The following is a 26117-nucleotide window of genomic DNA, read 5'->3' on the forward strand; positions in this document are numbered from 1 at the left end:
CGTCGGTCGTACCGGTGATGTCACTGACTGGAGCCAGAGATGGCATTTTGTGAACATCGTTGACTCGAAGCACGATGTAATTTGATTGGAATTGGACACACAAATTGACACACACACACACACACACACACACACACACATGCACACAAAACCGCCAATGTACTTTGATTCAAGAGGAAGCCCTGCTCTCCACATCAGATACTCTAATGTTTCCAACAGAGCTGGACATTTCAAACAGGGACCATGAAGCTGTATATTTCCGGAAACATCCGCCAGTTGTTGAGTTCCTTTGGGCGCGTGCACACACACACACACACACACACACACACACACCCACACCATGGGAACCCATTATTTTGAGTTTAGTAGAGTTGGGTAGTGGTTTTGGCAGACTGTTATGATCCCAGTGTGTACCAAAATATCTTATGTAACCATGTTTTTTTTGTTGTTTTTTTCCATTTTGTCCTGACTGCTGGGGGAGGCGGGGGCCATGTGCTCGCACCCCAACTCCTCAGCGGGATCAGCTCCGGTTCTAAAGAAGCCTGGCTGATTTATCAATATGGGCGTTCTCTCAGTCCATAGTCCTAGTTTTTTGGAAGAAAATGGAAGCAGAAACTCTTTTTTTTAACATTTATTATCAGTACTTGTGGATTGCAGTCCGTCTATACAGTTAACTGTGTAGTGAAACAGTTTCGAGCCCCGTTGACTTCCTCTAGCATTCAAATGCTAACACATTTTCCTGTACCTCACAAACCAAATCTGGTGCTTTCTGCATAGATTAAATAATAGAGTGATATTTCAGATAAGCTTCTTATTGAGCTGAACTACGTCTTTTTTTTTTCTAGAAATACTCCCAAGTTTCTTTGCCGTTGTTTCATAGAGTCTATTTATTCTGATATAGAGTGAAAGTCAATACACGATACATGAGAACACCTTCTATCTACATGCTTTCATATATCACTATTATCAAATCAAGACAACTTTACATTCAGCATCAATGCTGAGTTGCATCAAGGCATCAAGTGGGTGAAAAGTGGATGAAAAAGAAAACATGTTTTACTGAAAAATAAAGATAATTATTTCACATTTTTGTAAATATTTTCATTGCCCTGCAAGGTTTTCATCTACAAAATACAGTCTCAGCTGATTAGGAATGGAAGTTTTGCCTTAAGGTTGAACAGGGTATATTTTGGCTATATTTCAAAAGGCATTGTGATTGGGTTTAATTGGTCCCAGAGATGTGGGACTGATTCAGCACATAATAATGTCTTACCGAATCCAACATGACAAATCAAAAGTGGAAAAAAAAAAGTGACTTTCTTTAGTTTCTGTTTTGTACCAAGCATTTTATTAAGCATCTTATGACTATGTTCATAAAGCAACATATTGTGTCGGAACAGTCACCAGCTGCATATACAGAACATCTCTACCCAGCGAGCCAGAGCATTTTGCTCTTCTGAACGCACCCCCTGCTGTGCTGCAGGGTGAAGGGGGGGTGAGGGGGGTTCAGGAGAGCGGCCTCTTGGTTATGTCCTGCTCTGTCAGGTAGTAGCTGAGGTATCCTCCCAGCGCACTAACAGCCACACCTGTCATATGACTGGAACAGCCATCTGGAAGAATAGAAGACAGTAGAACAGAAGAGAAAGGAAGAAGAGGGAAGAGAAGAGAATAAAATGGAATGGAATAGAAGAGAATGGGATGTAATAGAAGAAAGGGGAATGGAAGAGAAGGAAATGGAATAAAAAATGGAATGGAATGGAAGAAAGGGGAATTGAATGGAATAGAGGAGAAGAGAATGGATTAGAAGAGAAGCGCACAGAATGGAAGAGGGTGGAATGGAAAAGAAGGGAAGGCAATAGAGGAGAATGGAATGGAAGAGAGGAAATGGAGTGGAAGAGAACAGAATAAAATGGGAGATGTTATGATAATGATATTATGCCGCCTGCGCCCTTTGACCCCTTTTTCTCTCCGTTACCAGCGGCGCTCACAGCTGAGCTTTGTGTTTGAGCAGGAGAAAAAGCCTCCTGTCCTGTCTGATCACAGCCTTATTAGATCGTTTTCTTTGCTTTCAAAATCATTTAGATTTGGCACATAAGCATGTATCCAAAGTCTTTCTACTAATCTCTCTCACACACACACACACACACACACACACACACACCTCGTAGTGTCTTGTCCCTCCTCTTCACTCTCCTGTGGGGCTGCAGTTGTTCCAGCAGCTCGTCTCCAATAATCTGGGAGATGCCTCTCTCTGAGAAGAGGCAGACAGTAGAGCTCAGCAGAGACATTCAGACTGCTCAGCCATCCTGACAATGGCTACGTTCACATGCACGTAAAGATAGCCATTGTTCATACTCTGGTTAAAGAAATGAGCAGTGAGTAGATAGTGACATCATTTTCATTTTTGGGTGAACTATTCCTTTAAGGTCTTAGGTTAAGCTGTTTACATTTGAACCCTGCGATTGAGTCTCCCAGTTGCCATTAGTAATCCACTTAACAGAATATTCCTCCTCCCCCTTTGACTGAGCAGTAGGTTACTTCTAATGCATGTGAAAGAAATGGTGATCCAATCGATCCCAATAGTAATTGATGTAATTGATGTCACCGAAAAACACTGCCGTGTTTTTCGGTGACATCAAAATGTACACATAATGCTGTGTGAGTTTGTGTTTGCACAGACAGTGAAATCCAAAAGGCATGTTTCCATGCCACAGTAACACCTTTAATATGGTAAACCAGGCATCTTAACCAGGTTTCTCCTAATCAGAGCATCGACCCAAAACCAGCTTACTGGAGTAAAAAGGGTTAAGAAGGGAATTCTCTGTGCATGTAAACATAGCCAATGTTAGCAATATGACTGGTTTTACGAAATTAAATATTCATGAGCTCTGAATATGTGTTTGAATAAACCATATGAGAGATGCTGTTACACTCACCATCGCTCCCAAAACATCCCGCTTCCTGATCCTGCAGCCTGAGAATGTGCTGCAGCCAATCAGCTTTGTAGAAGTCAGAGAAGCCAGCCAATCCACACAGCAGTACTGTCAGCAGAGAGGAAAATAATTAAAGTCAGTCAACCCCACTCTGGACATTTGGGAATATTTCTAAATATATTACCATTCAGCTGAAATTCCACTGTATTTCACAGGTTATTAGAGAAGATGAAACATTAATGATCCCTGTTGGTAAATAACAATACAGCAAATGGCCGGTATTTATACATAATGTAACCAACAATATCAATGCTAGAATGTGTTAAGTAGAAATGTATGAATGAACCGTATGAGAGAATATGAGTTACAGTTTTATGAGGATGTGCAATAAAACAGCAGTAGAACATATTGTACAATGTGAAAATATCCCAAAAATATTAAATGCAGTACGAAATAAGTGAAGAATTATACAAATATTAAGATGCACACATAAATTCTAAAAATTAGAATAATATAAATAGGAGAATATGAAGAAAACATGAAAATATACAGCTGCATCGTCTGCAAAATGTGTCACTTTCATATTTGCAGGTCAGATTTTTCCTTTTTAGCTGTTCACCTTACTGTTCACCAACTCCAGATGGAGGCACGGGACAGTACAGATGAAGTGAAGTCCGTTCCCTGGTACCATGAGCTCCGGATAAAAAGACACTCACTGTTTTCGATGAAGATGTCCTGCGTCTGTCCGCTGAAGTCGTCTTTGATGATCTCCATGTTGCTCTTCATCATGTTGGAGCAGAAGATCTTCTGGTAGCTCCGTTCGGTCATGTTGGCCCGCGACGCTCGCATGTCGCCCTTCAGCATGTTGGAGCAGCCTTTCTGCAGAGACGCAGGGGAGGGGTCACTATTAGGGTCTGACCGATATGGGTCAACTTCATACCCATTAGCTGATATTTTGTGCCTTTATTCAATGTCTTTAAACGTGATCAATTACCTCCAAACATATCCATCATATTGGAGGTGGATGACACTGACTGGTCAACAGATGTTTTTAATAAAATGTCATATTCATGTTCATGTGCAATCACCAAATAAGCAAATAAAGCTTATATCACACGCTCTTTTGACAACTCAAGCTATTTCCCTCAAGGTGTTCAAGCTGCTGGTGGATGTTTATTTTCAGAGGACTGAAATTCATTCAGGTTTTCTAATCTTCCTCTTGGACTAGTCCACTCTGCCAGGTGTGTATATTAGTGTTCGACCGATATGGGTTTTTGATACTTACAATATTTTTTTGTATTGAAGCTGTCAAAAATGCCAATATCAGCCTGATATATCCGCAAACCGATACATCAGTCTAACCACAACTGACCAGTAAAGTTTCCCTCATCAAGAATTTACTGTCAATTTTGTACAGTTTGGTTCTGGTGAGGTATGATTCACTGATGCTACGTTTCATTTAATCATGAATCCTGCACTTTGCAAGTTAATCACAAACAGGTTCATAAGGTCAACCTAGATCCTCTGTCAACACTTTTCCTTAAATCATTTTTATCATTGATTGGATGATTTCAACCGGGCTTTTTGTTGTGCGTCTCACCATGGTTCCGATCATGAAGTACAGCAGCTGGTGGGAGAGCGAGTAGTGTGGACAGCCGAAGCGAGTCATGGTGTCCCGACAGGACTTGGTCACGATGCAGGGCGTCCCGTTGTTCTTCCTGTACGGACAGACACAGATGACTGAGGGGGGTAAGTTTGCTCATATGTTTGGGTGTTATTCTACACATGTACAGCTGAGTAGCATGGTGATGCTGGTGGCTCACAGGCTCGAATTCCCCGCACCAGTTGGAGAACAACCACCACCACTGGACTGCCTTTCATCCATAACACTCAGGCCTATAACTGTGACAGTCTGCGGTGTACTGGCTCGCTCACAGCTGTTGAAAACCCCAAACCCAAATCTGTGTAAAGCCTTCTATAGAGTACAACAGGTGGTGACACTTCAGCCTGTGTCCCCGTCCCTACCAGGTGCCCAGCAGCAGCGTCATGCACTTGTCGCTGAGCTGCTCGTCGTAGCACTCGGAGTTTCGGGTGGAGGAGTAGGCCAGGCTGGAGTCTGTGGAGCTCCACTCCTGAGGCACCAACCAGAACCTCCACGACAGCAGGGGCTCAAACTCTGCAGGGGACCAGGGAGGGAGAGAAGGAGGGAGGGAGGGAGGGAGAGAGAAAGAGGCAGTCAGTTAGTTTTACAGTCAACTGAATCTCAGCGTGAACCTTAGATGTTTTCACTGAATCTTAAAGTGGTAATCTGCGAGATCCTTGTCTTTTTTTATTTAGTCTCCATCTTTGTTGCCCAGCTTTCGTTGCTGCATTTCTGCACTTACTTTACGGCACTTACTTTATAGAATTGCTGATATAACAATGTACATGAGTTTTTTTTATGTTTGTGCGTCTCTCTGTTCAGGAGATTGGGAGGGGTCGTTAAGCCCAAGACATCTCTTCAGGCGTCTCCTCCAACCTCTCTGCTCAGTATATAATAAAAACACTTTTTTTCCTCCAATGTCTTCCTGATGAGATGTCTTTCACTAAGCATAACCATCCAAAAGGCCTTTAAAGCTGCACTAGACAAGATTTTTATGTAAAAATACACCTGTGTTATCAGTCTAAATCACAAGTGGGGCTGCAACAGAGAAAAGCATCTCATCTCCACTGATTGAGACGCCGTAGACTTGGCCTAAATTCTGGAGTCAGTATGGTCACTGGTGTGAAATCTTCCCCACAGAGGGCAAATCAAAACTTAATGAAATAGAAAACTTTCTAGTTAACAGCAGCAAGCGAGTTCTCTGTCCACAGAAAGATTATTGTTTTTCACCATCTCCATCCCATCAGCCATTAAGAAGGAGAAATTTATGTCAGAGGAAAGCACACTCTACTGACATCAAGTTACATCATTTCTGGGTAATGAAGTCCTTCAAACAGGTTTCTCCCGCTGCCACCTGGCGGCGCCACAGAGCGAAGCTTCCTGCGGCGGCTGTGACTCACCTCTGTAGTACTTGGGGTCGTTCTGCTGCAGCGCGGCCACGGCCTTGTCCAGGCTTTGGTCCAGCCGTCGGACCAGAGCCACGGCGGCGGTGCGCTGCGCCCAGCTGAGCGGGTCGGTGTGGGGCCAGGTCCGAACCGCCTCCTTCAGTTCAGCTGGGAGAGACGACAACATGGGAGCAATCAGGATCAGGTGGCCAACGAGACAAAAGTTAGGCAAACTAGTAGGAGTCCTTGTCGTCAAGAAAAGAAAGTCGTGGTGCATTCTCAAATCCATGCAGCATCACCAAAATGACACAGCACGCTCTTTTCTTTTTCTTTAGTGAATCTAGGCCTGGGTGAGCTGCCTAAAGCTTTAGAATATAATTAACACATTTGAATGTTATCCTGGCATTAATGCATGAGCTTCCCCATTGGTCGCATCACTGCAACAAGACAAGCTGGCTAAACAGTAGGGTTGGAACAATATATTGAAATTCAATATATCACAATACAAAAATGTGACAATACGTATCGTGGGGCAGAAAAAATTAATGGTAATATTAGCTCTATGTTATTCTGCTGTAGTAATCACAAATGAGACGCTTGACCATCACAGTTTCACAAGCTCTCCATCCAAATTATATTATTTGCACTTTGTAAAGACATTTTTAAATTGTTGTTTACATTCTAGCAGCCAATGGCATCGCTGGAAAGATTGGTGTCTCAGAAATGAACATAATTCCGCACAGTCAGACTTTTTTATTAAACTTTTATTTATTACATCGTATCGTGTATATATCGAATCATGAACCCCATATCGAAATATCAAATTGTATCATGAGATAAGCTTATCTTCCCATCACTACTAAACAGAAAGTTTTATTATGACCTTTTCATCTTTTTTGCTATTACTATGTCCATATATACATGATACCTGTACAGGACTCCTAGGTTGTTGAATTTCAGTAGGCAATTGTTCTACTTTTGCTTTGTGATTTTATAACTAAAACCTTGTGGAATGCAGTGTTAATCCATGAAGCGGTACAAAACTAATGAAAAACTAGTGATCGGATCCATGATGCATTGATAATGTGTCCCATTAGTCCCATTTAAGGTCAGCTATAATCATGAACAGCATACAACATGATGTCACTAAAGAGCCACTTTAACTCGTTTATTTTATCTTATGATTCATCTTGTTGACTTCCTGTCTGAAGGCAGGTTGTTCCGGTCTGCAGCTCCGGAGAAGAAAGTGCAGTTTCCCAGCCAAGCAGGTAAATGAACCCGGTGTTGTGAACGGGTCTGTCTGTACGTTGGGAGAAATAAGCGGTCCAGTGCTGCGGGTAATCTGATGCAACACACTGAGCTGCTCTGCTCTCCACAGGAAGCCAGCAGAGGAAACAAGCCCTTCATATGTTTGGATTGCTTTCATATAAATACCTCTAACTGTGCAAATGTGGCCAAGAAGCTGCAATGCCAGATAAACATAATTCCCTAACTAAGTCGAATGTCTTAAGAATATAGTTATTGATAAAAAAAAAGGTGAAAATAATCTTTTTCTAATTGATTTCATCAGTTATCAGTCAGTGCAAAAGGAGAGATACCAAACCATGATACTGCAGAGAACTGGGTTTACAAATGAAGTTCATCATACAAAACAAGAGGCTTTGGTTCAGTATTTCTTCAATAGTCAATATTTATTATAATACAAGTGTAAAAAAACATGTAGGTGAGCCTTGTGATCCTGTTTGCATCACTACCCCAGGCAGCGCACTGCTGAACACACAAGCTTTATGTTAAAGAACCGGGTTTGTTGATGTGATACTATAACTCAAGCTGTTCAAGTCTTTTTTTTATGTCAGTGACCCAAAATACAGACACATCAGGGCCACACGTCCCCATTTGGTAAGATTTTGTCCCAGTGACCCATATGGGGAGATCTGTAGCCTCCTGTTGTTGATTTAGTATTGACTGTACATGGAGAGATAATAGAGGAGAGTTAAACCACTCATCCTTATACTTCTTTCTCTTCTTGTTGCTGCAGTTGCATTTGTATCAAGGCCTTTTTTCCAGAGGCTTTTATAATGAGTTTTATTTTTTTATTTGTGTTTATTTTCTATTCCTTGTTTTGCAGTTATCCTATTATTTACTTAATTGTTCTTGTTGCTCTAGGTGTGTTTTTATCGATACTACCATCTGTACTCTGCTTTTATTTGCTGTTAAGCAATTTGTAACAATTGTTTTGAAAGGTGCTATATAAATAAAGTTTATTATTATTCCCTAATTGGGGTACAGTCTAGTGAATTAAGTTATAGTGAAATTAAGCTGTCTCACTGGGGATCCCCTGGAACTCCCCTCGGGGACCCCTGGGAGCCCCGCGGACCCCACTTTGAGAACCACTGCTAGAATAAACCACAACAACAAAAACTATCCGCCTAATTGAAATGATTGCAGCGGAAACGACAAGCAGTTTTCTAACGGTGCCGCTGGTTTGCTTCCTATATGCGGTGCTGATGTGAGCCAAAAACAACAAGAACAACAACAACTACAAACAAAAACAACAACAACCCCCTATGCAGCTGCGTTTTTCGGCTCATTCTAACCCATACTGTAGTTTGCAGCGCCCTTACCCTGCAGGATGAGGAAGCCGACCACCCCGTCCAGGTTGATGTTCTCGTGCTGCTCCTCCAGGAACGCGGCGCCCTTGGTCAGGCTGTTCAGGATGTCGTCGATGACCTCTTCTTGCGACGCGGAGACCGCGGCAAGGGCGAGGACCGCGAGCAGGGGAAGCCTCGGCATGTCGGACCCAGATGTCGCATCAATTCCTCCGGCAGAGAGGAGGGGATGGCAGACTTTTTCTGACCGGTAACAGGAAGAAAAGTGCGGAGGCCGGCCGGCGGTATAACAGCTGTGACGTGAGCTGTGGGTGGCTGTCAGAAGAAAATCCAGTTTATTTTACATTCATTATAATACAGGATGCAGTGGCCGAGTTACTCACGTTCAATACACTGAATTCTCCTAGAGGAATGGCAATACTGTCTATATTAGCGCTCAGTTGAGGTGTGTTCCAGCAAAATTGATCTCCATCAAATAAATTCTCATATATATCCATCCATTCATTCACCTAGATGGATACTAATATTTCTATTGATTGGTCAATATAGGCTAATTATCACAATATTTGAAGGTTTTTAGTCTAAGAAAGAGATTAATGCAATAAACAGCATGCAGTCAGAGAACAGAGAAAAATATTCATGCATTATAATAATGGATAAATGGTGATTTCATGCATGAGAATACTGACACACTTCCCAGTCACAGCCAAAAATAACTAAGTAGCCTAGTCAAGGGACTTTGTTATTTGTGATTAGTTGCACAGTAATGCTGCGTTCAAGTCGTATGGGGAAAACCGTCAGTGCGGCATGACAGTTAAAGGGAACGACTTGGAAATGTCCAAAGCGTTCAAACTCATTTGAAGCCGCCAGCACTCTGTGACTGAAGTTTTCAGTAGACATGGATTTTTCCTCATTATCGTTTTCACACGCGGCCCGCCTAGTGGCCGATGCTTTTGAGTCGATGTTTTACAGCAAACCAAACACTGAACTGTCCAAACCCAGTAAGCAGTTATGTCTCGCTGTGGCATTTTTAAGAGTTGTGATCACAAAACGATGCATGTGATGAGAATTGTTCATGTTGTTCTTGTTCTTTGAAATAAATATAGGCTATCATCCCCCCCTCCCTACACTTGACTGCATGTATTTCCTTGTTGGTGACATCAGAAATAAGGAAGTCGGAGAAATCAGGGTTAATCACCAAACCTCAAGTTTCCTGGTAGCATGTACCACTGAAAGCTGAGGTGATTTTCTAGTAGTATGTAGGCTACCACCTGAATGAGGTGAACTGTATTTTTAGTAGTATTTCCTACTTGAAAACCGAGGTGAACTGCATTTTTAGTAGTATTTACCACCTGGAAGCTGGGATTGACTGTATTTTCTAGTAGTATTTACCACAACATGAACTATCCTTTACCTCAACATGTACTTTACCACAACAACATTTACCACAACATGTACTTTGTAATTCATTGTATTGTTTGTGCTGTATTTTATGTCGACCTGCCCTGGGACTGCAGATGGAAATTAGCAAATAGCTATAATCTGGTGCAAAGCATCTTTTATCTTTTCTGAGATCAATGTTCTCTCTTGCGCATGGTCCCTGACAAATAAACTTAAACTAAACTAAACCACCTCAAGCGCTATGACGGTATTTTCAATTAGGAAGCTCGTACCTCCCGTTTTCCTCGTAGGGTTTGAATGCAGCACAAACTGCGGTCCGTTTAATTCAAGAACGCCTCCCTCAGCGAGCCACGTCACGCGGAAGTGGGAACCGCAAACAAACATGGCGGACCACTACTACAGTTGCATGACTTTTCTGAGTGTTTCTGCACTAACTACGGTGCTTTCGATCGTGTTTTATTTGACAAGCGCAAACGCAACATGGTCGGTAGTCTCCCTTACTGTTATGGTCGTGTGCGTGTCCCAATTTTTACGAAAATTGCGGGAACGAGACGCGCAAACTGACCGGCGAGTGTGTGTGCTTGTGTTGGGGGACATCGGTCGCAGTCCTCGGATGCAGTATCATGCGCTGTCTCTCAGTAAACACGGATACAACGTTACTTTTGTTGGGTTTTTAGGTAAGACCGCTGCACAACAAGCGACACCACAGCAGAAATTCGTACTGTCATTCACATGGCTCCCGTATATCAGGGTGTCTGCCAGCCCGAGCCCGGATACCTGACGCTCTCTTGTTAGGAGAGAACTTGATGCCAAACTTCATTTAAAATTATTAGTTTCTTTGAATATCGGCAAACGTATACAAATCCTAGGACGTGACCTAAGATCTTTTATGAAACGTTAGGATGCTCTGGTCAATTCGGCGTATAGAAAACTCACCAAGCAGAACTTCAGTTTAATACAGTTTCAACTTTTAGTGTTGGTTTGCCTGTTATTCGCTTACTTGCACCGAAATACACAGTGGAGGGCGGTAATGAGCAATATAAACCAATTCTAAAAAATGTTTTTTTTATGGAAATTAGGTGCTGCTGTCTGGATCAGATGTATGCCGAATTTGACATTTGGTAAAATTTTATTAAGTGGCGTCATATGAGATGTGTACGTTTTCCGTGTAATTTGCAGATTTTTATTGGAGTTTGGTGTGGCCTTCTCTCCAACAAGGGACAAATTAAGTGAGAAATCTTCCTGGTTGACACAGACTGTGACAGTACTACTGTTTTTTCCTCTTCAGACTTAATTTGGGGTGAAATCTTTCTTTGATGTGATTAAAATGGGCATTCTTAAGAAATCTCAAATGAATGAGTTGAATCATTCAAGCGTCCTAGCCGTTTGTTACGCTGACTGATTATTTGATTTCAGACACCAAACCGCATCAGGATGTACTCAGAGATGAGAAGATAAGGATAGTTCCTATTGCAGAAGTGAAAGGCATTCGAGGTAACTGGTTTACTAGCTGCATGTCTGTCTCAACAGTGGGCGTTTTTCAGTGGATTATTCAGTGATTTTTTGCTCAGACAAACTGCTGTCTAACTTTCCTGTGTTGCTTTTTCAGCGGGACCAAGAATCCTTACATATGTGACCAAGGTGATTCTCCAGTCTGTGCAGCTTCTCCATGTGCTGCTGAAGATGGAGTTACAGTCTCATATTCTCATGCAGGTGTGTGTGTGTATGTGCATTAAAACAGTTTGTTTGTAGTGACATGTCAGTAAGCTAACATATAGCACACACATCGTTCAACACTCCTAATGTGTTGGATTCAAAGTAAAGGTAGGAGAGGATCCGAACTGTATTTGAAGCATCACAGACTTTGCTGTAATTACCTTTCAGTACAATCTCTTTCTTCTCTATCTGTATATATTTCTGCTTATTCTTTTTTCCTATTACTCACCAATCAAAGCTCAAAGCTGAGGTGAACAGTATTTTCCGGTAGTATTAACCACCTGAAGTGCAGTGACGGTATATTCAATTAGGAAGCTTGTACCTCCCGTTTTTCCTGTAGGACTTGAATGCAGCAGAAGCTACTCCAGAGAATGGCTGTGGTCCTTTTAATTCTTAATTCAGTCAGGTTCCATGTTCATAATTTACAGAAGAGACCTATTTCTATACCTATATATATTTTCAATTTTCTATATACTTTTAATAGGGAATTCCATAATATTCTGCTTTTATAATTTTTGGTTGTGTTTAATGTAACCTACAGGAGCAGCCTACCAAGATTCCTTGTATGAGCAAACTTTACTTCACAGCTAAACTGATTGTGTTCATATCCCAGAATCCCCCTGGCTTGCCCAGCATTGCGGTGGCTTGGCTCGTGTGCGGACTGCGTGGGTCCAGGTTTGTCATCGACTGGCACAACTACGGCTACACCATCATGGCCCTGTCCCACGGAGCGGGGCACCCTGTTGTCCGACTGGCAAAGTGGTCAGTACTGCTGCTGTGTGGGGACTCGGGTCACATGACTTGAAACTTGAGACTTGACTTGATGCATGAAGAGAAGACTTGAGACTTGACTTGTACTTTGATGACTTGAAAAGGTTTCTAAAGTCTTAGCTTGAGATCTTGTGTTTGTGTAAATGACTCAGATTGAAAGTGATGAGATTTGTTCCAGCAGACGACTGAATTTAAATTCTGTTTTCTGAATTTGTATGGAATGATTGAATTTATTGAAGTTGAAACTCATGATGCTCTTACCAAGTTTTTATCCTATTAAAACCATATTGCATTGAAAAGTCCTAGATATTTAGTTTTCTTTAAGATATTAAATTGATACTGGACTCTTGATTTGTTCTGACTTGACTTGCTGTTCTACATTTAGACTTGAGACTTGACATTAATGACAGGGACTTGACTTGGTAATCAACATTTAGACTTGTGCTTCAAGACTTGAGACTGACTTGGGACTCGAGCAAATAAATTCATAAGCTTATAGTGTATATTTAGTTTATTTTGTAATAGTAATAGTGCTAATTTACTGTAATACTGATTTATCGTTGTACTTCCTATACTGTCACTAATTACTGATATGAGTTGAATATCATTTTGTAGCCTATGTAGCTTTAGAAATACTCTGAGTATGGGTACATTACAGTTACATACATCCATATGTGAGTTCAACATGTTCATGCATGCAACTCTGCAAAGGTAACCACATGTGGAAATATAATAATAACTCTGTACATCAAAACTCAAAAACAGCATGTTTTCCCAAGATATAATGGCTGATATATTGTTTTATGACAAAAATTCATAGTATTCATGTTAGTAAGTATTATCAAACTTATGTCAGTTAGGCCTATATGAGGATAGGGCCTTTACATGTATAAAGTACAGTTTGTTTGCCTTATGATCACTGACTTGAGGTCTGGTCTCGCATGATATTTTGCCATGAATTTGATATTTACACAGTCTAAAATTTCAGTTGAATCTACTGTTCTATTTATAGGGCCTGGAGAAGTTTTGTTTTTTTTGTTTTTTTACAGTTTCTCTTCCCGCTCTCTCCCAGGTACGAACACTTGTTTGGCCCTCTGGCCACTCACAACCTGTGTGTTACCAACGCTATGAAGGACGACCTGCAGAGGAACTGGGGCATCAAGTATGACTTATTTTGTTTTGGACTTATTCTGCATGGGACAAAGCGCACACATGCATGTATGGGAAATCCCCTGCAATAGAATAATAGAATACAGCAGGATTTATGAAGAGGATGGAAGCAGCCCCCACATGTTGAACCGCCACCTCCGTACCACCTAACCAGCTCCATTTACCTGCTGGGTTTGTGTGACAAATGGAATAAAGCTGCAGGACAGAACAACTCCAATCCCTGAGATTATAGCTACATCTTAAACCATTTATTCTTATGAAGGAACTTGGTTAATAATGATTTTTTTGGATTGTGTGACCTCTGCAGGGCGACCACTCTGTACGACAGACCGCCCTCCATCTTCAGAGAAACGCCACTGAAGCTCCGACACGATCTGTTCGTGAGACTGGCCAAGACTTTCCCTCAGTTCCAGCCTAGCGGGTGAGTGCCGAGGAGAATCTGCTCCAAGACAAAACAAAACAAAACAAAGCAAAACAAAACAAAACACATCCACTTCATTCACATCGATGAGAGCGTCATCATCATAGAGCTGCATTCCCATGTTCCAAGACAGAGATTGATAAAGTCGTCCAGTTAGAGAGGTTCGTTCCTGCACTGGAGCACGATAAAACAATATTTCTATCTTTTATTATATCCTTACTTACCTGTTTTCATGTTTCTTTCTTTCCTTTTTAATGTCATTTTACTAGACAAATTCTGTCTTGCTTTTGCTTGTATTTTTAATTTTGTTTGAAAATGTCATTTTTGCTTGTAATTGTTTTAATCCGTTTGTTTTATGTAAAGCACTTGGAGTTGCATTCTATGTATGAGTGGTGCTATAAAAACAAAGTTATTATTATTATTGTTAATATCAAAACCATTTTGACAACATACTGTCCTTTTAAAAAGTACCAGAATTTATTTTAAAGCTTAACATACACACTGCACCGTGCCGTAATGCGTCAACACCAGACCTGTTGTGTGTTTTCCAGGTCGGAGCGTCTGGAAGGCGAGGTGGAGAGGACGGTGTTCTCAGGTCACGACCCTGCTGACGACACGGTGACCTTGACCCCGGGCCGACCGGCGCTCCTGCTCAGCAGCACCAGCTGGACGGGTCAGTACTGATACTGTAGTGATACTGTACTGGTACTGCACTGATACTGTATTGATACTGCACTGGTACTGTACTGATACTGCACTGATACTGCAGGAGGGACACCAGGAGACTTACAGGAGGCTAAGAAACATGACATAGATACATGTACATTCATATACATTTAGCACATCTTGTACATGCTACAGAGGTGTGACCAAGTCAGCTTTGCTCGAGTCTCAAGTCTTGAGGCTCAAGTCAAGTCTCAAGTATAACTGTAGAACACCAAGTCAAGTCCCTGTCATTAAAGTCAAGTCTCAAGTCTAAATGTAGAACAGCAAGTCAAGTCAGAACAAATCAAGCGTCCAGTATCAGTCTAATATCTTAAAGAAAACTAAATATCTAGGACTTTTCAATGCAATATGGTTTTAATAGGATAAAAACTTGGTAAGAGCATCATGAGTTTGATTTCTAGAATCAGTTTCAACTTCAATAAATTCAGTCATTCCAAACAAATTCAGAAAACAGAATTTAAATTCAGTCATCTGCTGGAACAAATCTCATCACTTTCAGTCTGAGTCATTTACACAAACACAAGATCTCAAGTCATGTGACTCGAGTCCCCACCTCTGATATGCTCTGAATTCACTTTTTGTTCCTCTATTATTTTACATACTTTCATAATGTTGTAGTTCATTTTTTCATACTTTTCTTTCATATATTTCTACTTAACACGTTCTATTGTTGAAACCATGTTATGTTTAAACACACCCCATTTTGCTATACTCTTATTTATATCAATTTTTCGTTCCTATTTTCCCTTGCTGTATCCAATTATTATAATTTGGCTGCTGCAACGACTCAGTTTCCCTGCAGGGATCATTAAGTTTCCTCCTGTTTTATCTTATTGGGTTGAAGCTCTGGGTCTTGTGGACAGATTTGATCTGTACAGCACATCATTACATTAAAGACATGAATTGCGTTTCCACTTTTGACTATTACTTTCATTAAACACACCATCATCAGTTCTTTGCTGTCTGATAATCAAATGAACAGGTTTCACTTTCTTTCCACAGAGGATGAAGATTTCTCCATTCTGCTGAAGGCTCTCGAAGGTAGGAGAGCCTTTACACCGCTACCCTTTAATTTTAATTTAAACTGTGTTTTTAATCACGTGTCACCTCGGACATGTTTCCGTTTCAACAGAATACGAAGGGTTCATCAAAGGAGGAGCTTCCTTGCCGTCTTTGGTCTGTGTGATCACAGGTAATCCTCTGAGAACCAACGTTAAAAGATTAAAAGTGTCACAATCATGGTAATCTTGGTTTTATTCGAGCCTAACACTGATAATTTGTGAAACTGTGTGTGTGTGTGTGTGTGTGTGTGTGTATGTGTGTGTGTAGGGAAGGGTCCTCAGAAGGAGTACTACATGAAACTGATAGCCTCCCTCCATTTTGAGCATGTGACGATCTGCACTCCCTGGCTAGAAGCAGAAGACTATCCTGTCTTACTAGGTACGGCTGGTACACACATTCTTTGTGTGTGTGTGTGTGTGTCACCATAGTGGGACATCTAAACATGTGGGTGTGTATGTGACAGTTTTGAAGTTCCTCTCCTTAAACTATCACCAATTGCTGTAACACAACAGTGATCCAACCTCTATCCAGTTCATAAATCTTCTCCACTGTCTGTTCTAAACAGCCGGTGTCTGGTAGCGCTTTCCTGGGAAAAATCCTCTGCCGCACAGGAAGTGATGCGTTTTACATCTTCGATTTGTTTGGAATAAACAGCAGAAGAAGAACTGGGTAGTTAGCATGAGCAGTGATAGCCACCATGGCTGAACAGACAGAGAAAAGAGAAACTCAAACTGCAGCAACAGAAAATCCAAGCTCCGCCCACACTGTGTGATTGACAGGTGATCTGTCTGGGAAGGGCAGGGCAGAGGACAGCAATGAGTGCATTACCGCTTCAGCCATTCCTTTACCAGACTGTGTGTGTGTGTGTGTGTGTGTGTGTGTTGCAGGCTCAGCAGACCTGGGTGTCTGTCTCCACAAGTCGTCCAGCGGTCTGGATCTGCCCATGAAGGTGGTGGACATGTTCGGCTGCTGCCTGCCCGTCTGCGCCATCAGCTTCAACTGGTGAGAGACTCTCCGATTTAGATCCCAGGATGGAGCAGTCAGTGGGTTTTCTCAGGATGATAATAATAATAATAATTAATCTTTATTTATATAGCACTTTTTATAACAAAGTTACAAAGTGCTTCACAAACAAGAGAGATAAAAGACAAAGGATAGATCAATAGGTCAGTGAGGTAAAAGTAATAAAACAGAAATTAATACTACTACTGCTACTGCTACTACAGTTACTACTGCAAATACTGCTGCTACTACTACAATTACTACTACTGCTACTACTACTTCTGCCCCAAAAGATGGGCTGAAAATCCTCTGTCATAGTTTCTCTGAGGCTTTCCTTGAGCTCAGTGATCTTTGGCTGGGATGGTAACTTTGTTGCTTAATGAATCTGTAAAAAAAATAATCTTGTAGTGTGCATCTGCTCTAAAACAACAATCTGTGTTTCCAAGTTTACATGAACTGGTGAAGCATGAAGAGAACGGGCTGATCTTCAGAGACTCTGAGGAACTGGCTGAGCAGCTCAAGGTGAGAGAAACACGTTGGTGCTTTCTGTGTGTTTCCACAACCAGCAGGCACATACATGTACTGTGCAATTTAGGGATGGGACAATATAAAAAAAAAAGGGACAATACGTATCTTGGGGCAAAAAAAATGAATGGTGATATTAGCTCCATGTTATTCTGCTGTAGTAATCACAAATGAGACGCTTGACCATCACAATTTCACAAACTCTCCATCCAAATTATATTATTAGCACTTTGTAAGGTTTACATTCTAGCAGCCAATGCCATCACTAGAAAGGTGTGTGGCTCAGAAATCAACATAATTCTGCACAGTCAGACTTTGTTGTCACTGAACTTTTATTGATCACATCATATCGTAGTTATATCGAATCATGAACCCCCATATCGTGTATCGAATCATGAATCGTGAGATAAGAATATCGCCCCATCCCTGCAGTGCATACAGTATCTTTTAGATTTGACCATTTTAGTGTCCAAAAAATACAAAGATTTAATGTTTCCCCCAAAGTTGTATTCCTACTTTCCTATTCCTATACACAGCTAATGAAAGTTGTAAAACTATAAATGGGCAGGATAATAAAAAAGACACCAGGAAATTAATTGTTCAGGAACATGAAGTCCAACTGTGTTTAGTAAAGCAGATAGGATACATATTGTACTACTTTAATATATAGTTTAAGATATTTTAATGCTTCTATTTAGATAATTAAATACCTTTTAGAGACCTGTGGATGGCCTGTACCTGCACTTAGCTCCTGCCCTCTTCTTCCTTTGATCATCCCGTGTTAATGTGTTTTGGGGCTGTGTGTGTTTCCAGTCCCTCTTGTCAGACTTTCCCAGTGCGGAGGGCAGACTGGGCGTGTTCAGGAGGAACCTGCGGGCCAGCAGGGGGCAGCGCTGGGACGACAACTGGGACCAGAACGTCCTCCCGCTGATCTCTGCTGCACAGTAGACACTCAGGTTCTACTGGTTTGGATTGAAGCCGCCGATAACTGGTATTTCGTACCGATATTCAGTAACTTTAAATTTGACCATTTTCATTCCAAAAAAGTTACAAGTATATTCAGCGTTTCCTCCAGGAATTTTATTCTTGGCAGAGAGGAAAAGTCTCTGAAACAGCATTGAGACCATCATGGGACACTAAAACTCTCCACTGAAACACAGGCTGATATGACGATGATGATGATGATAAAATATTCATCCATACTTGTGTGGAATTTGATCAATGTCATATTTTCAGGTTCAGGGCCTCCCAGAGAAGATCATATGTAATCAAACTCCATCATATCAGAGGGAGATGACACCGACCGGAGGATTTTGTAATGAAAGGCCAATATCGGCAAACCGATATATCGATCTATCCCTAGCGGACTGACTCTGCTGAAATCACCACAGCACCAGGCCATCAGGATGCTCGATCAACATGTGGATGACTTTGGGAAACCACAGGAGCAACGTTAGAACAACGTCAAGATGAAAATGGACAATGAACCGGCGTGAAATCCAAAGGAAAATATCGAGCCTGTTACCTTGGAACAAGACGGCTAATGTCAGGGAGTTAGAGTGTGAACATAAAGAGAGGATGAGAGTAGGTCGGTCTGCTGGGTGTAGATTAGCAGCAGGTTAGTGGATTCTCATAGTGTAGACATGGGATGTTGGCAGTTTGAAATGAGACTGAAAAGGACTTTCTTCTCTCTGTCATGTAGGAAAAATATCATGACTTTAAAATCAGGTATTGGATGCATTTTGCCTCTTCTTGACATGAGGGAGAAGGTTAGGCTGCGTTCAAGAGAAGCCAGAAAGTCAGAAAATCCTACTTCCTACTAGGTCACATCACCATGGCAGCAGACACTGTAAACAAATCAAGTTTCATTCTCAGCGTTTCATGTCTTGCATAGATAAGAAGGGCGATGACACGGCAAAGTGCGGTACAAGTGTGAAACTCTATTCATATTCTATGAGCAAAACAAATCGACATTTTCTGTGGTTGCTTTTTCTGTGTTCGCATAATTGATGTGAAATGTATATGGTGTAAATAATTTGTTGTTACCTATTCAAGGTTGTCAAACAACAGCAGGATCATTAAAATGTTTTCTTTGTCTCAAAATGCTAACATGACCGCTCTCATACGGAAGTTTTCACAGAAGTTTGGTAGCTTGTTAGAATTTTGTGACTTCCAGATAAATAAATTATAATGATCGTGCAGTTGTTTGACAGCAGTGAAAAAGGTCCTGGGCAATTAACAACACCACATACATTTCACATAAATTATTAGAACACAGAATGAGCAACCACATAAAATATTGATTTATTGTTTTGCTTATAGACATTGAATAGGGTTTTGCACTTTGCAGCCGTGGCCCATGTGTCACGCCAGTCTTATCTAGCTGTCAAAACACCTGTGTGGTAAACAGTTAAACATACATTTTAAATTTAAAATTCCACTTACAGTTGCTTAGGTTCTATGCTAACTAGCTAGCTAAAATCGCCAAATTGAGTTCAGGAATGAAACATCTGGGGATTTCCGACCTCCGACTTTGAACAGAACGCAGCGTTATTCTTTTAATTTGAGTTCTTCACATGTTAAGGAAAAGAAGCGCAGCACTAATGCAGGTGAGATAAATGAGGAGATCACTGGTGCTGCTGGAGAGGAATCAATCAGAGCTATCATCTCTCCATCTGTACAAACCTGTTCATTCCAGCGGTATTTCCTACTTCAGAGCACTTGAATGTATGAATGAGACTTTGATATCGTGTACATTTGTAAATAAAATCTTTATTGTGCTACAGCGGTGTCATATGTACAGTTTAATCAGCTCTATGGTAGAGACTCTGTTGTAAGGGAAAACATGGCTGACTGGTCCTGTGATCAGATGGTGGCTGATCCCCGCGCTCTCTGTCAAGAACAAACACACATGGTCGTCCCACACGTCAGAAATTTGAATTATTGATAGATAAAACTATTTGCAGCATCCTGGGATAAGTGGCAACAAAGAGAGTTAAGTAACTTCACAAAATAATTGATATTTATGTAAAGTCAGGTGGGATTTCTTACTAAGCTGTAACTACCGCTGCATTCATGTCATATGGGAAAGACTGAAGATTCAATACTGATGTCTGCTACAAGGAAATACTTGTAATCAAGTGGAGGGAATGTTACTCCATAAAACAGACAAAATGAAGGTCAAGTTATTTTATGGATACAACTCTTAAAATATTTTGGTTTGTGGTTGAGATTACAATGTTTGTTTTGCTGTAAAACATGAACTCAGATGTATCATCACACAGCACATGTACAGTACTGTGCAAAAGTCTTAGGCATATGTCAAAGAAATCCATAAAGCAAAGATGCTTTCAAAACTAATGAAAAGTTTCTGAATATATAAAAAAAATATACAAGAAACAGCAATTTATATAAAAAATCTAGGGCGCCTAAGACTTTTGCACAGTACTGTATGTGACATGTGAAACAGCTGATGAGGAGAAACCAAAGTCTACAGAAACAATCAAACATGGTGTCTTGGTGTCTTGTTTCTAATGGGTTTGAACACTGAACATTTCCAAGTCGGTGCTTTGAACCGTCAGCTCATACCGACAGTTATTCCCTTGTGATATGAATGCAGCAGCGTATTGTAAAATGTAAAGAAAACAAGTCTCTCGCGCTCAGATTTCCTCACACCAACACATCCTGCTCTTACCCAGCTGGAGCTTGAAGCAGTTGTATGTGTCGGGGTTTCGTATCGTAGAGGAGATGAGGACCTCCGGGGGGCCTTCGGGGGGAGACGAGCCCCTCAGGATCCTGGACAGCAGCTTCACCAGACAGCCGATGACGTCGGGGTCGTACACCACATCTGGACCACAGGGGGGGGGGAGACGTTTTTTTAAAGACCTGACATCAACGGCTTATTTTACAATACATGTATTAGCTCCAAAATGCATTATCAGTATAATTTTATATTGTGAAACATTGCAATTTAGGTTCGACCAACATGGGTTTTTGACGGCTGATAATATTTTTAGACTGAAGTCGCCGATTGCTGATATTTGACCATTTTAACGTAAAAAAAATTGCAGTGATTCCCAGAGAATTTTCTTCTTGTCAGAGTGGAAAAGCCTCTGAAACATGTAGAGCATCATGGGACACTAAAACTCTCCACTGAAACCCAGACTGATGAAACTCTTTTAGGGTTAGCGGCTCTTTAAGACAGGATGACCCACCCACATCTGCTATTGGCTGGTCTTTGGTGCCAGGTGATGTCACCTTCTATACAGTACAACAGGTGGTCATCACCTGGCACCAAAGATCAGCCAATAGCAGATGGCAATTTCCGTAGCATGCTTTTTACCATTAGATATGAGGCTTAACACAGATTTGGGTTTGGGGTTTAGTTCCTCTTTAACACCCGGCACATAATGAGACTAAACTACCTGCAGCGATAACGATGTTAGCCCCGATCTCTCGGAGCCGCTCCTCGGTCGCCGCCCCCCAGTCCAGCTCCTCCACGCGGACCCCGGGCCCGGTCCGGCCGTCCAACCCGTTCAGCCGCACGTTGTCCCGCAGCTTCTGCAGCACGCTGCGGTGGCAGTCGCTGAACACGAACCTGGACGGGCCACAGGAGCGACACACGGTGATGCCGGTCAGCCCCACGCCGCTGCCCAGCTCCAGCACCGTCCTGGGAGGGAGGGAGGGGGGGGGGCAGTTAAAACAGGAGTCAGGCAATGCGGGCAGGACGGTTTCTTACTGTTTGGTCAGTCTCTTCGACCCCCTTCCTGTCTGTGCTCCATCTCTGCTCTGAAAATCATCTACCACCATCCCCATTCCAAAGAGGCCCCATCCATCTGAACTCGAGCATTTCAGACCTGTGGCTCTCGCCCCCATAATCATGAAATGTTTTGAAAGACTGGTTTTAAATACAATTCTCCTAGCTGTTAACCCAGACCAGACAAAAAAAACAAAAAAAAAACATATGTGGCCTGCTTAGGATCCGGGCGTCGTATCCCATGTATTCCCACCAGTATTTCATGCCATGGGTTGGCCCAAAGGTTAGAGAAGCTGGCCGCTTATGGAAAGTTGCTGGTTCAAATCCCTGGTTAACCTTGCACCAGTGGACAGGGTGACAAAAACATTACTGACAAATTACATGAATAAATAAAATGTGCAAAGAAAATCAAATTTCACTGCAGGTTTACTAGGCTTTTTTCTGTAGCTGCACTGTAAAAAAAAAACTAGACAATATACTGTCGATTTTCACAAGGATTTCATGTATTTTCAAAAACTGTAAAATTGCATTATTACAGTTATTACCCTTTATTAAATTTCTGTCCTGTAAAAAAAATAAAAAAAATAAACCAGACCTAGACCCATACCAAATTACATACAGATGCAGTAAGGGGACAGAGGACGCTGTTGCATGTCTGGCCCACTTAGACGAACATGAACACACGCACAACCATTAGTTTAGTTTCAGGCGGAGTTTTGCGGTGACCCAACACAGAAACGAGAGCCGTGATGGAAGCCGTACCCGGCTGAGTGGAGGTTTCCTCTCTGTGTGGAGGACAGGAAGGTCTACCTGCCGCTGAAGGCCTGCTGGTTGTCCAGTGCCCACTCTGCCAGGTAGAGGCCGGCCTCCCAGGTCACCAGGCCCGTCGTCCCCTCTGAGATCACTGCAACGCTCTCCAGCAGGCTGACCGCTCCGCCGCAGGGCTGCAGCACACACACACACACACACACACACACACACACACACACACACACACACACACACACACACACACACACACACACACACACACACACACACACACACACACACACACACACACACACACACACACACACACACACACACACACACACACCAGTATTGAGATTTTATTGTCAGCATTTTCTGTTTTTCAGTTCTGTTATGAGTTGGTGCTCATATGGTGTTATAAGGCATCATAAGTGCATCAACTATACAGTTAATGACATTAAATTAAGTGCAATTTTCTGATGATTTCCTGATAATTATATTACAAGAAAATTGTATCTATGCTACTAATGGGCTCATAATCTGCTTCTATCACAATTGTTATCTTCTATTTAAAAACAAATAAATAAATGAGGTATGGTAGGAATATTATTTGAAAATTTCAGTGTTGCTTGATATCACACCTAACATTACCATTCGGCTCAATGGGATGAACATTAATTTGATTATTTAACATGTGATTTTGCATATGTGAGCCATATCGTGATGTATATACCTTATGATTATTGATTTCAACCATATTGCCCAGGCCTAATTTTACAATGCCATCGAAATCTTGATAAATTCTTGGATCGTGTTCTTCTAAATGAGTGTGTGGTTTTCAGTCAGCCACATGATAAGTGAAGGTACCAGTATGTAGCTCTTGTAGCACTCCGCTCCCTCCTCGGCTCCCAGCACCTGGCCCAGAGCGTCGTACAGCTCGTCCAGAGGCTCCGCCTCCGCCTCCGCCGCCTCCTGCTGCGGACAGACAGCAGAACAAACTCAGAAGAGTCAGACCGGACCGAGTCCTGCAGGGAAACTCTGCAGCACCGAGCCTCACTTTGCCTCTCTGGCATCAGTCTGTGTGTCTGCCTCCTCCTGCAGAACAAACCTGTCCTAATGCTGTTTGAAAAGGAAGTGACGGCATTACTGACATTACAACCAAACTGACAAGTGCTGAGTGTCAAGACCATTTACTGCCATTTATATCCTATGATATTCTAATTGTGTGTTTTACTGTGTTTTTGTGTCATTTGCTACTGTTGGGTTTATTTTGTCTTCCACCAAGGAACACAATGGAAGTAAGTGGAGTAAAGGTTGAGTTTGATGAGTTTTTGCACAATGTGTTGGGCTACAAAATTATTTTAAAATGAAATTACTTTAATTGTTTTTACTGAGACCTATACAATGTTTTCTGTTACACTAATTTAACAAGAATATTTTGTATATTTTTATGAAGCTATAAAATTCTAATACTATAAATGAAAAATAGGCTGTGCAAAAGTAAGTGAACCCTTCACTTAGAGCTAAATTGTGTCACTGACAAATATTTGATCAACATTTCATATCTTGTGCTGCTCAGATCTCATATTCAGGCTGTAGCTGCAGGTTTTGAACATTATTATTTATAGTTATTCTGCCTTTCTAGCCAACAAAAGCTGATATCTCAATGGATTCGGTCTCAGAAAACAGGAGTACAGTGTGGAATGTGAGCTTCACTTCTGGGTGGCATGGAGTCCACAGCGGTCGGGTATTTCTCTGTTCCTCAAACCAAACGCTCCTCCTTCATCACACAAGAAAATCAACACAGATTATGCCAGCGCTGATCAAAACGTTTCAGGTCAGAATGTAATGTTTCCATCACCGATCAAAGCTTTGTGATTATGATTTAAGCGGTTTGTTTCAAAATGCTACACAAGCCATTCTGTGGAGAAAGGGGAAATTAAGTTCGACTGGATCCTCTGAAATCCTCTAATACACAATGTTAGCAAGTTTTACTTCCATACCAGCCTCAAAGATTAGGTATTAGAACATTTCCCAATAGTGGATGTAACATATTGATGATGAGACACCAACCCTCCTGATGAGCTCGGTGAGGAACAGCCTCCTGTACTTCACTGACGGCGGATGCTTCTGGCACAGAGGGTGTAAACACGTCTGTGAGAGAGAAACTGCAGATTATTATTACTCACTTCACTGATACTGTGGGGCTATTTTTAGGATTTGAGCAGCAGGTACACAGACCAGCCGGCAGTGAGCTGAAGAGGAATGCATGTAGGCTACTTACCTGTTTGAGGATATCTGAGATCAGTTCTGAGGTTTTGTCGTTTCCAAGTTCCTTTTCAAGAAACTGTGAAGACACACAGGATCAGAGTGGGTTAGAAATGATCAAGTGGCATTTGTGGTTTTCTCTATTATTGTATGGAGAGAGCCGTTCCTACCATTTAATGAGTGGATTGTGATTCAAAACCTGCTGATGTTATGTTGCTTTGCTTATAGACAAAATATATATGCCCGGTAGAATCTGACTTAAGACCTTTTGTGAATTGCTAGGATCCACTCTTGAATTCGGCTACAATCTTTACGACTGGTTCGTCTGTTATATTTGCACAATCTTCTTCCACCAAAATACACCGTGGAGGGCATGAGAGAAAGGTGCGAACAAATTCTAAGGAATTAGATTTTTACTGCAAATTAGGAGCTGGTAGGTGGATCATGTGTATGCCGAATTTACCAGAACACTCCATCTGTTAGTAATGGGTCTTGAGTCATGTTATACGATGTGTGTGCGTTTACCAATAAGCGAGGAAGCATTAAACAGCCTGATATTTTAATTGAGTTTGGTTAAAACGCCGCAAGCCGTACTTACAGTCCAGGGAAATGTAGCCAGACGCCTCATAGCAAAAAAAGACACCTGGAAGTCATGTAAGATGTCGGTTTTATTCCCTGCGGTTTGCTCCCCTGGCTGCTGAGCGTTCATCATTCTGAACATGTGTTTTGGGTTTCCACATTGTTTACTTCCTCTTTACCCATAAGGCACTTCGTCTCTTGCTAGACCGTGGTAGGTCTAAGTAGCTAATATTGCAACACAATTGGACAATGGATTAACACATGGGCTACTGTAATGCGGCATGATTAACAGAAAGTGATTATTATTTTTACTAAATACATTGAAGATTAATTATTGTCCAACACAAATAGCGCAAAGCCACACCTTCACTCAGACTATCTCTCTCTCATTATCTCCC

General features: G+C 41.6%; 3 protein-coding genes across 4 annotated transcripts; 1 reads left to right on the top strand and 2 right to left on the bottom strand.

Moving 5' to 3' along the window:
- Nucleotides 1–32: 32 nt before the first annotated feature.
- Nucleotides 33–8806, bottom strand: cunh16orf89 (chromosome unknown C16orf89 homolog). 2 transcript variants are annotated; one of them, XM_071527317.1, is made up of 8 exons: nucleotides 8585–8806; nucleotides 5976–6128; nucleotides 4959–5109; nucleotides 4534–4651; nucleotides 3650–3812; nucleotides 2937–3041; nucleotides 2162–2251; nucleotides 33–1610 (listed from the first exon to the last, which is right to left on the bottom strand). In XM_071527317.1, the coding sequence occupies exons 1-8, from the start codon at nucleotides 8751–8753 to the stop codon at nucleotides 1507–1509; spliced, it is 1053 nt and encodes a 350-aa protein (XP_071383418.1). In that variant the 5' UTR covers nucleotides 8754–8806; the 3' UTR covers nucleotides 33–1506. The 2 variants fall into 2 exon arrangements, with proteins under 2 accessions (XP_071383418.1, XP_071383419.1); XM_071527318.1 differs by having other exon boundaries at nucleotides 2162–2219; nucleotides 2911–3041.
- Nucleotides 8807–10429: 1623 nt separating this feature from the next.
- alg1 (ALG1 chitobiosyldiphosphodolichol beta-mannosyltransferase) lies at nucleotides 10430–20112 on the top strand. Its single transcript, XM_071527315.1, has 14 exons — nucleotides 10430–10647; nucleotides 11387–11464; nucleotides 11580–11683; nucleotides 12300–12448; nucleotides 13530–13619; nucleotides 13935–14048; nucleotides 14600–14721; nucleotides 15777–15815; nucleotides 15907–15966; nucleotides 16104–16214; nucleotides 16724–16838; nucleotides 17285–17360; nucleotides 18177–18354; nucleotides 18600–20112. The coding sequence occupies exons 1-13, from the start codon at nucleotides 10476–10478 to the stop codon at nucleotides 18309–18311; spliced, it is 1365 nt and encodes a 454-aa protein (XP_071383416.1). The 5' UTR covers nucleotides 10430–10475; the 3' UTR covers nucleotides 18312–18354; nucleotides 18600–20112.
- Nucleotides 20113–20139: 27 nt separating this feature from the next.
- Nucleotides 20140–25902, bottom strand: eef2kmt (eukaryotic elongation factor 2 lysine methyltransferase). The gene is given in 9 exon segments (XM_071527319.1): nucleotides 20140–20255; nucleotides 21058–21210; nucleotides 21788–22032; nucleotides 22930–23063; nucleotides 23740–23847; nucleotides 24946–25026; nucleotides 25157–25219; nucleotides 25739–25867; nucleotides 25870–25902. Coding segments are annotated over 9 exon segments (1047 nt in total). The 3' UTR covers nucleotides 20140–20154.
- Between the last annotated feature and the right edge of the window lie 215 nt (nucleotides 25903–26117).

The sequence above is a fragment of the Centroberyx affinis genome, unplaced genomic scaffold (genome assembly GCF_046629955.1).
Source record: "Centroberyx affinis isolate AG114_WGS23_722 - 3 ecotype Tasmania unplaced genomic scaffold, CSIRO-AGI_Caff_v1 ptg001520l_1, whole genome shotgun sequence".
In the NCBI taxonomy this organism is placed as follows: Eukaryota; Metazoa; Chordata; class Actinopteri; order Beryciformes; family Berycidae; genus Centroberyx; species Centroberyx affinis.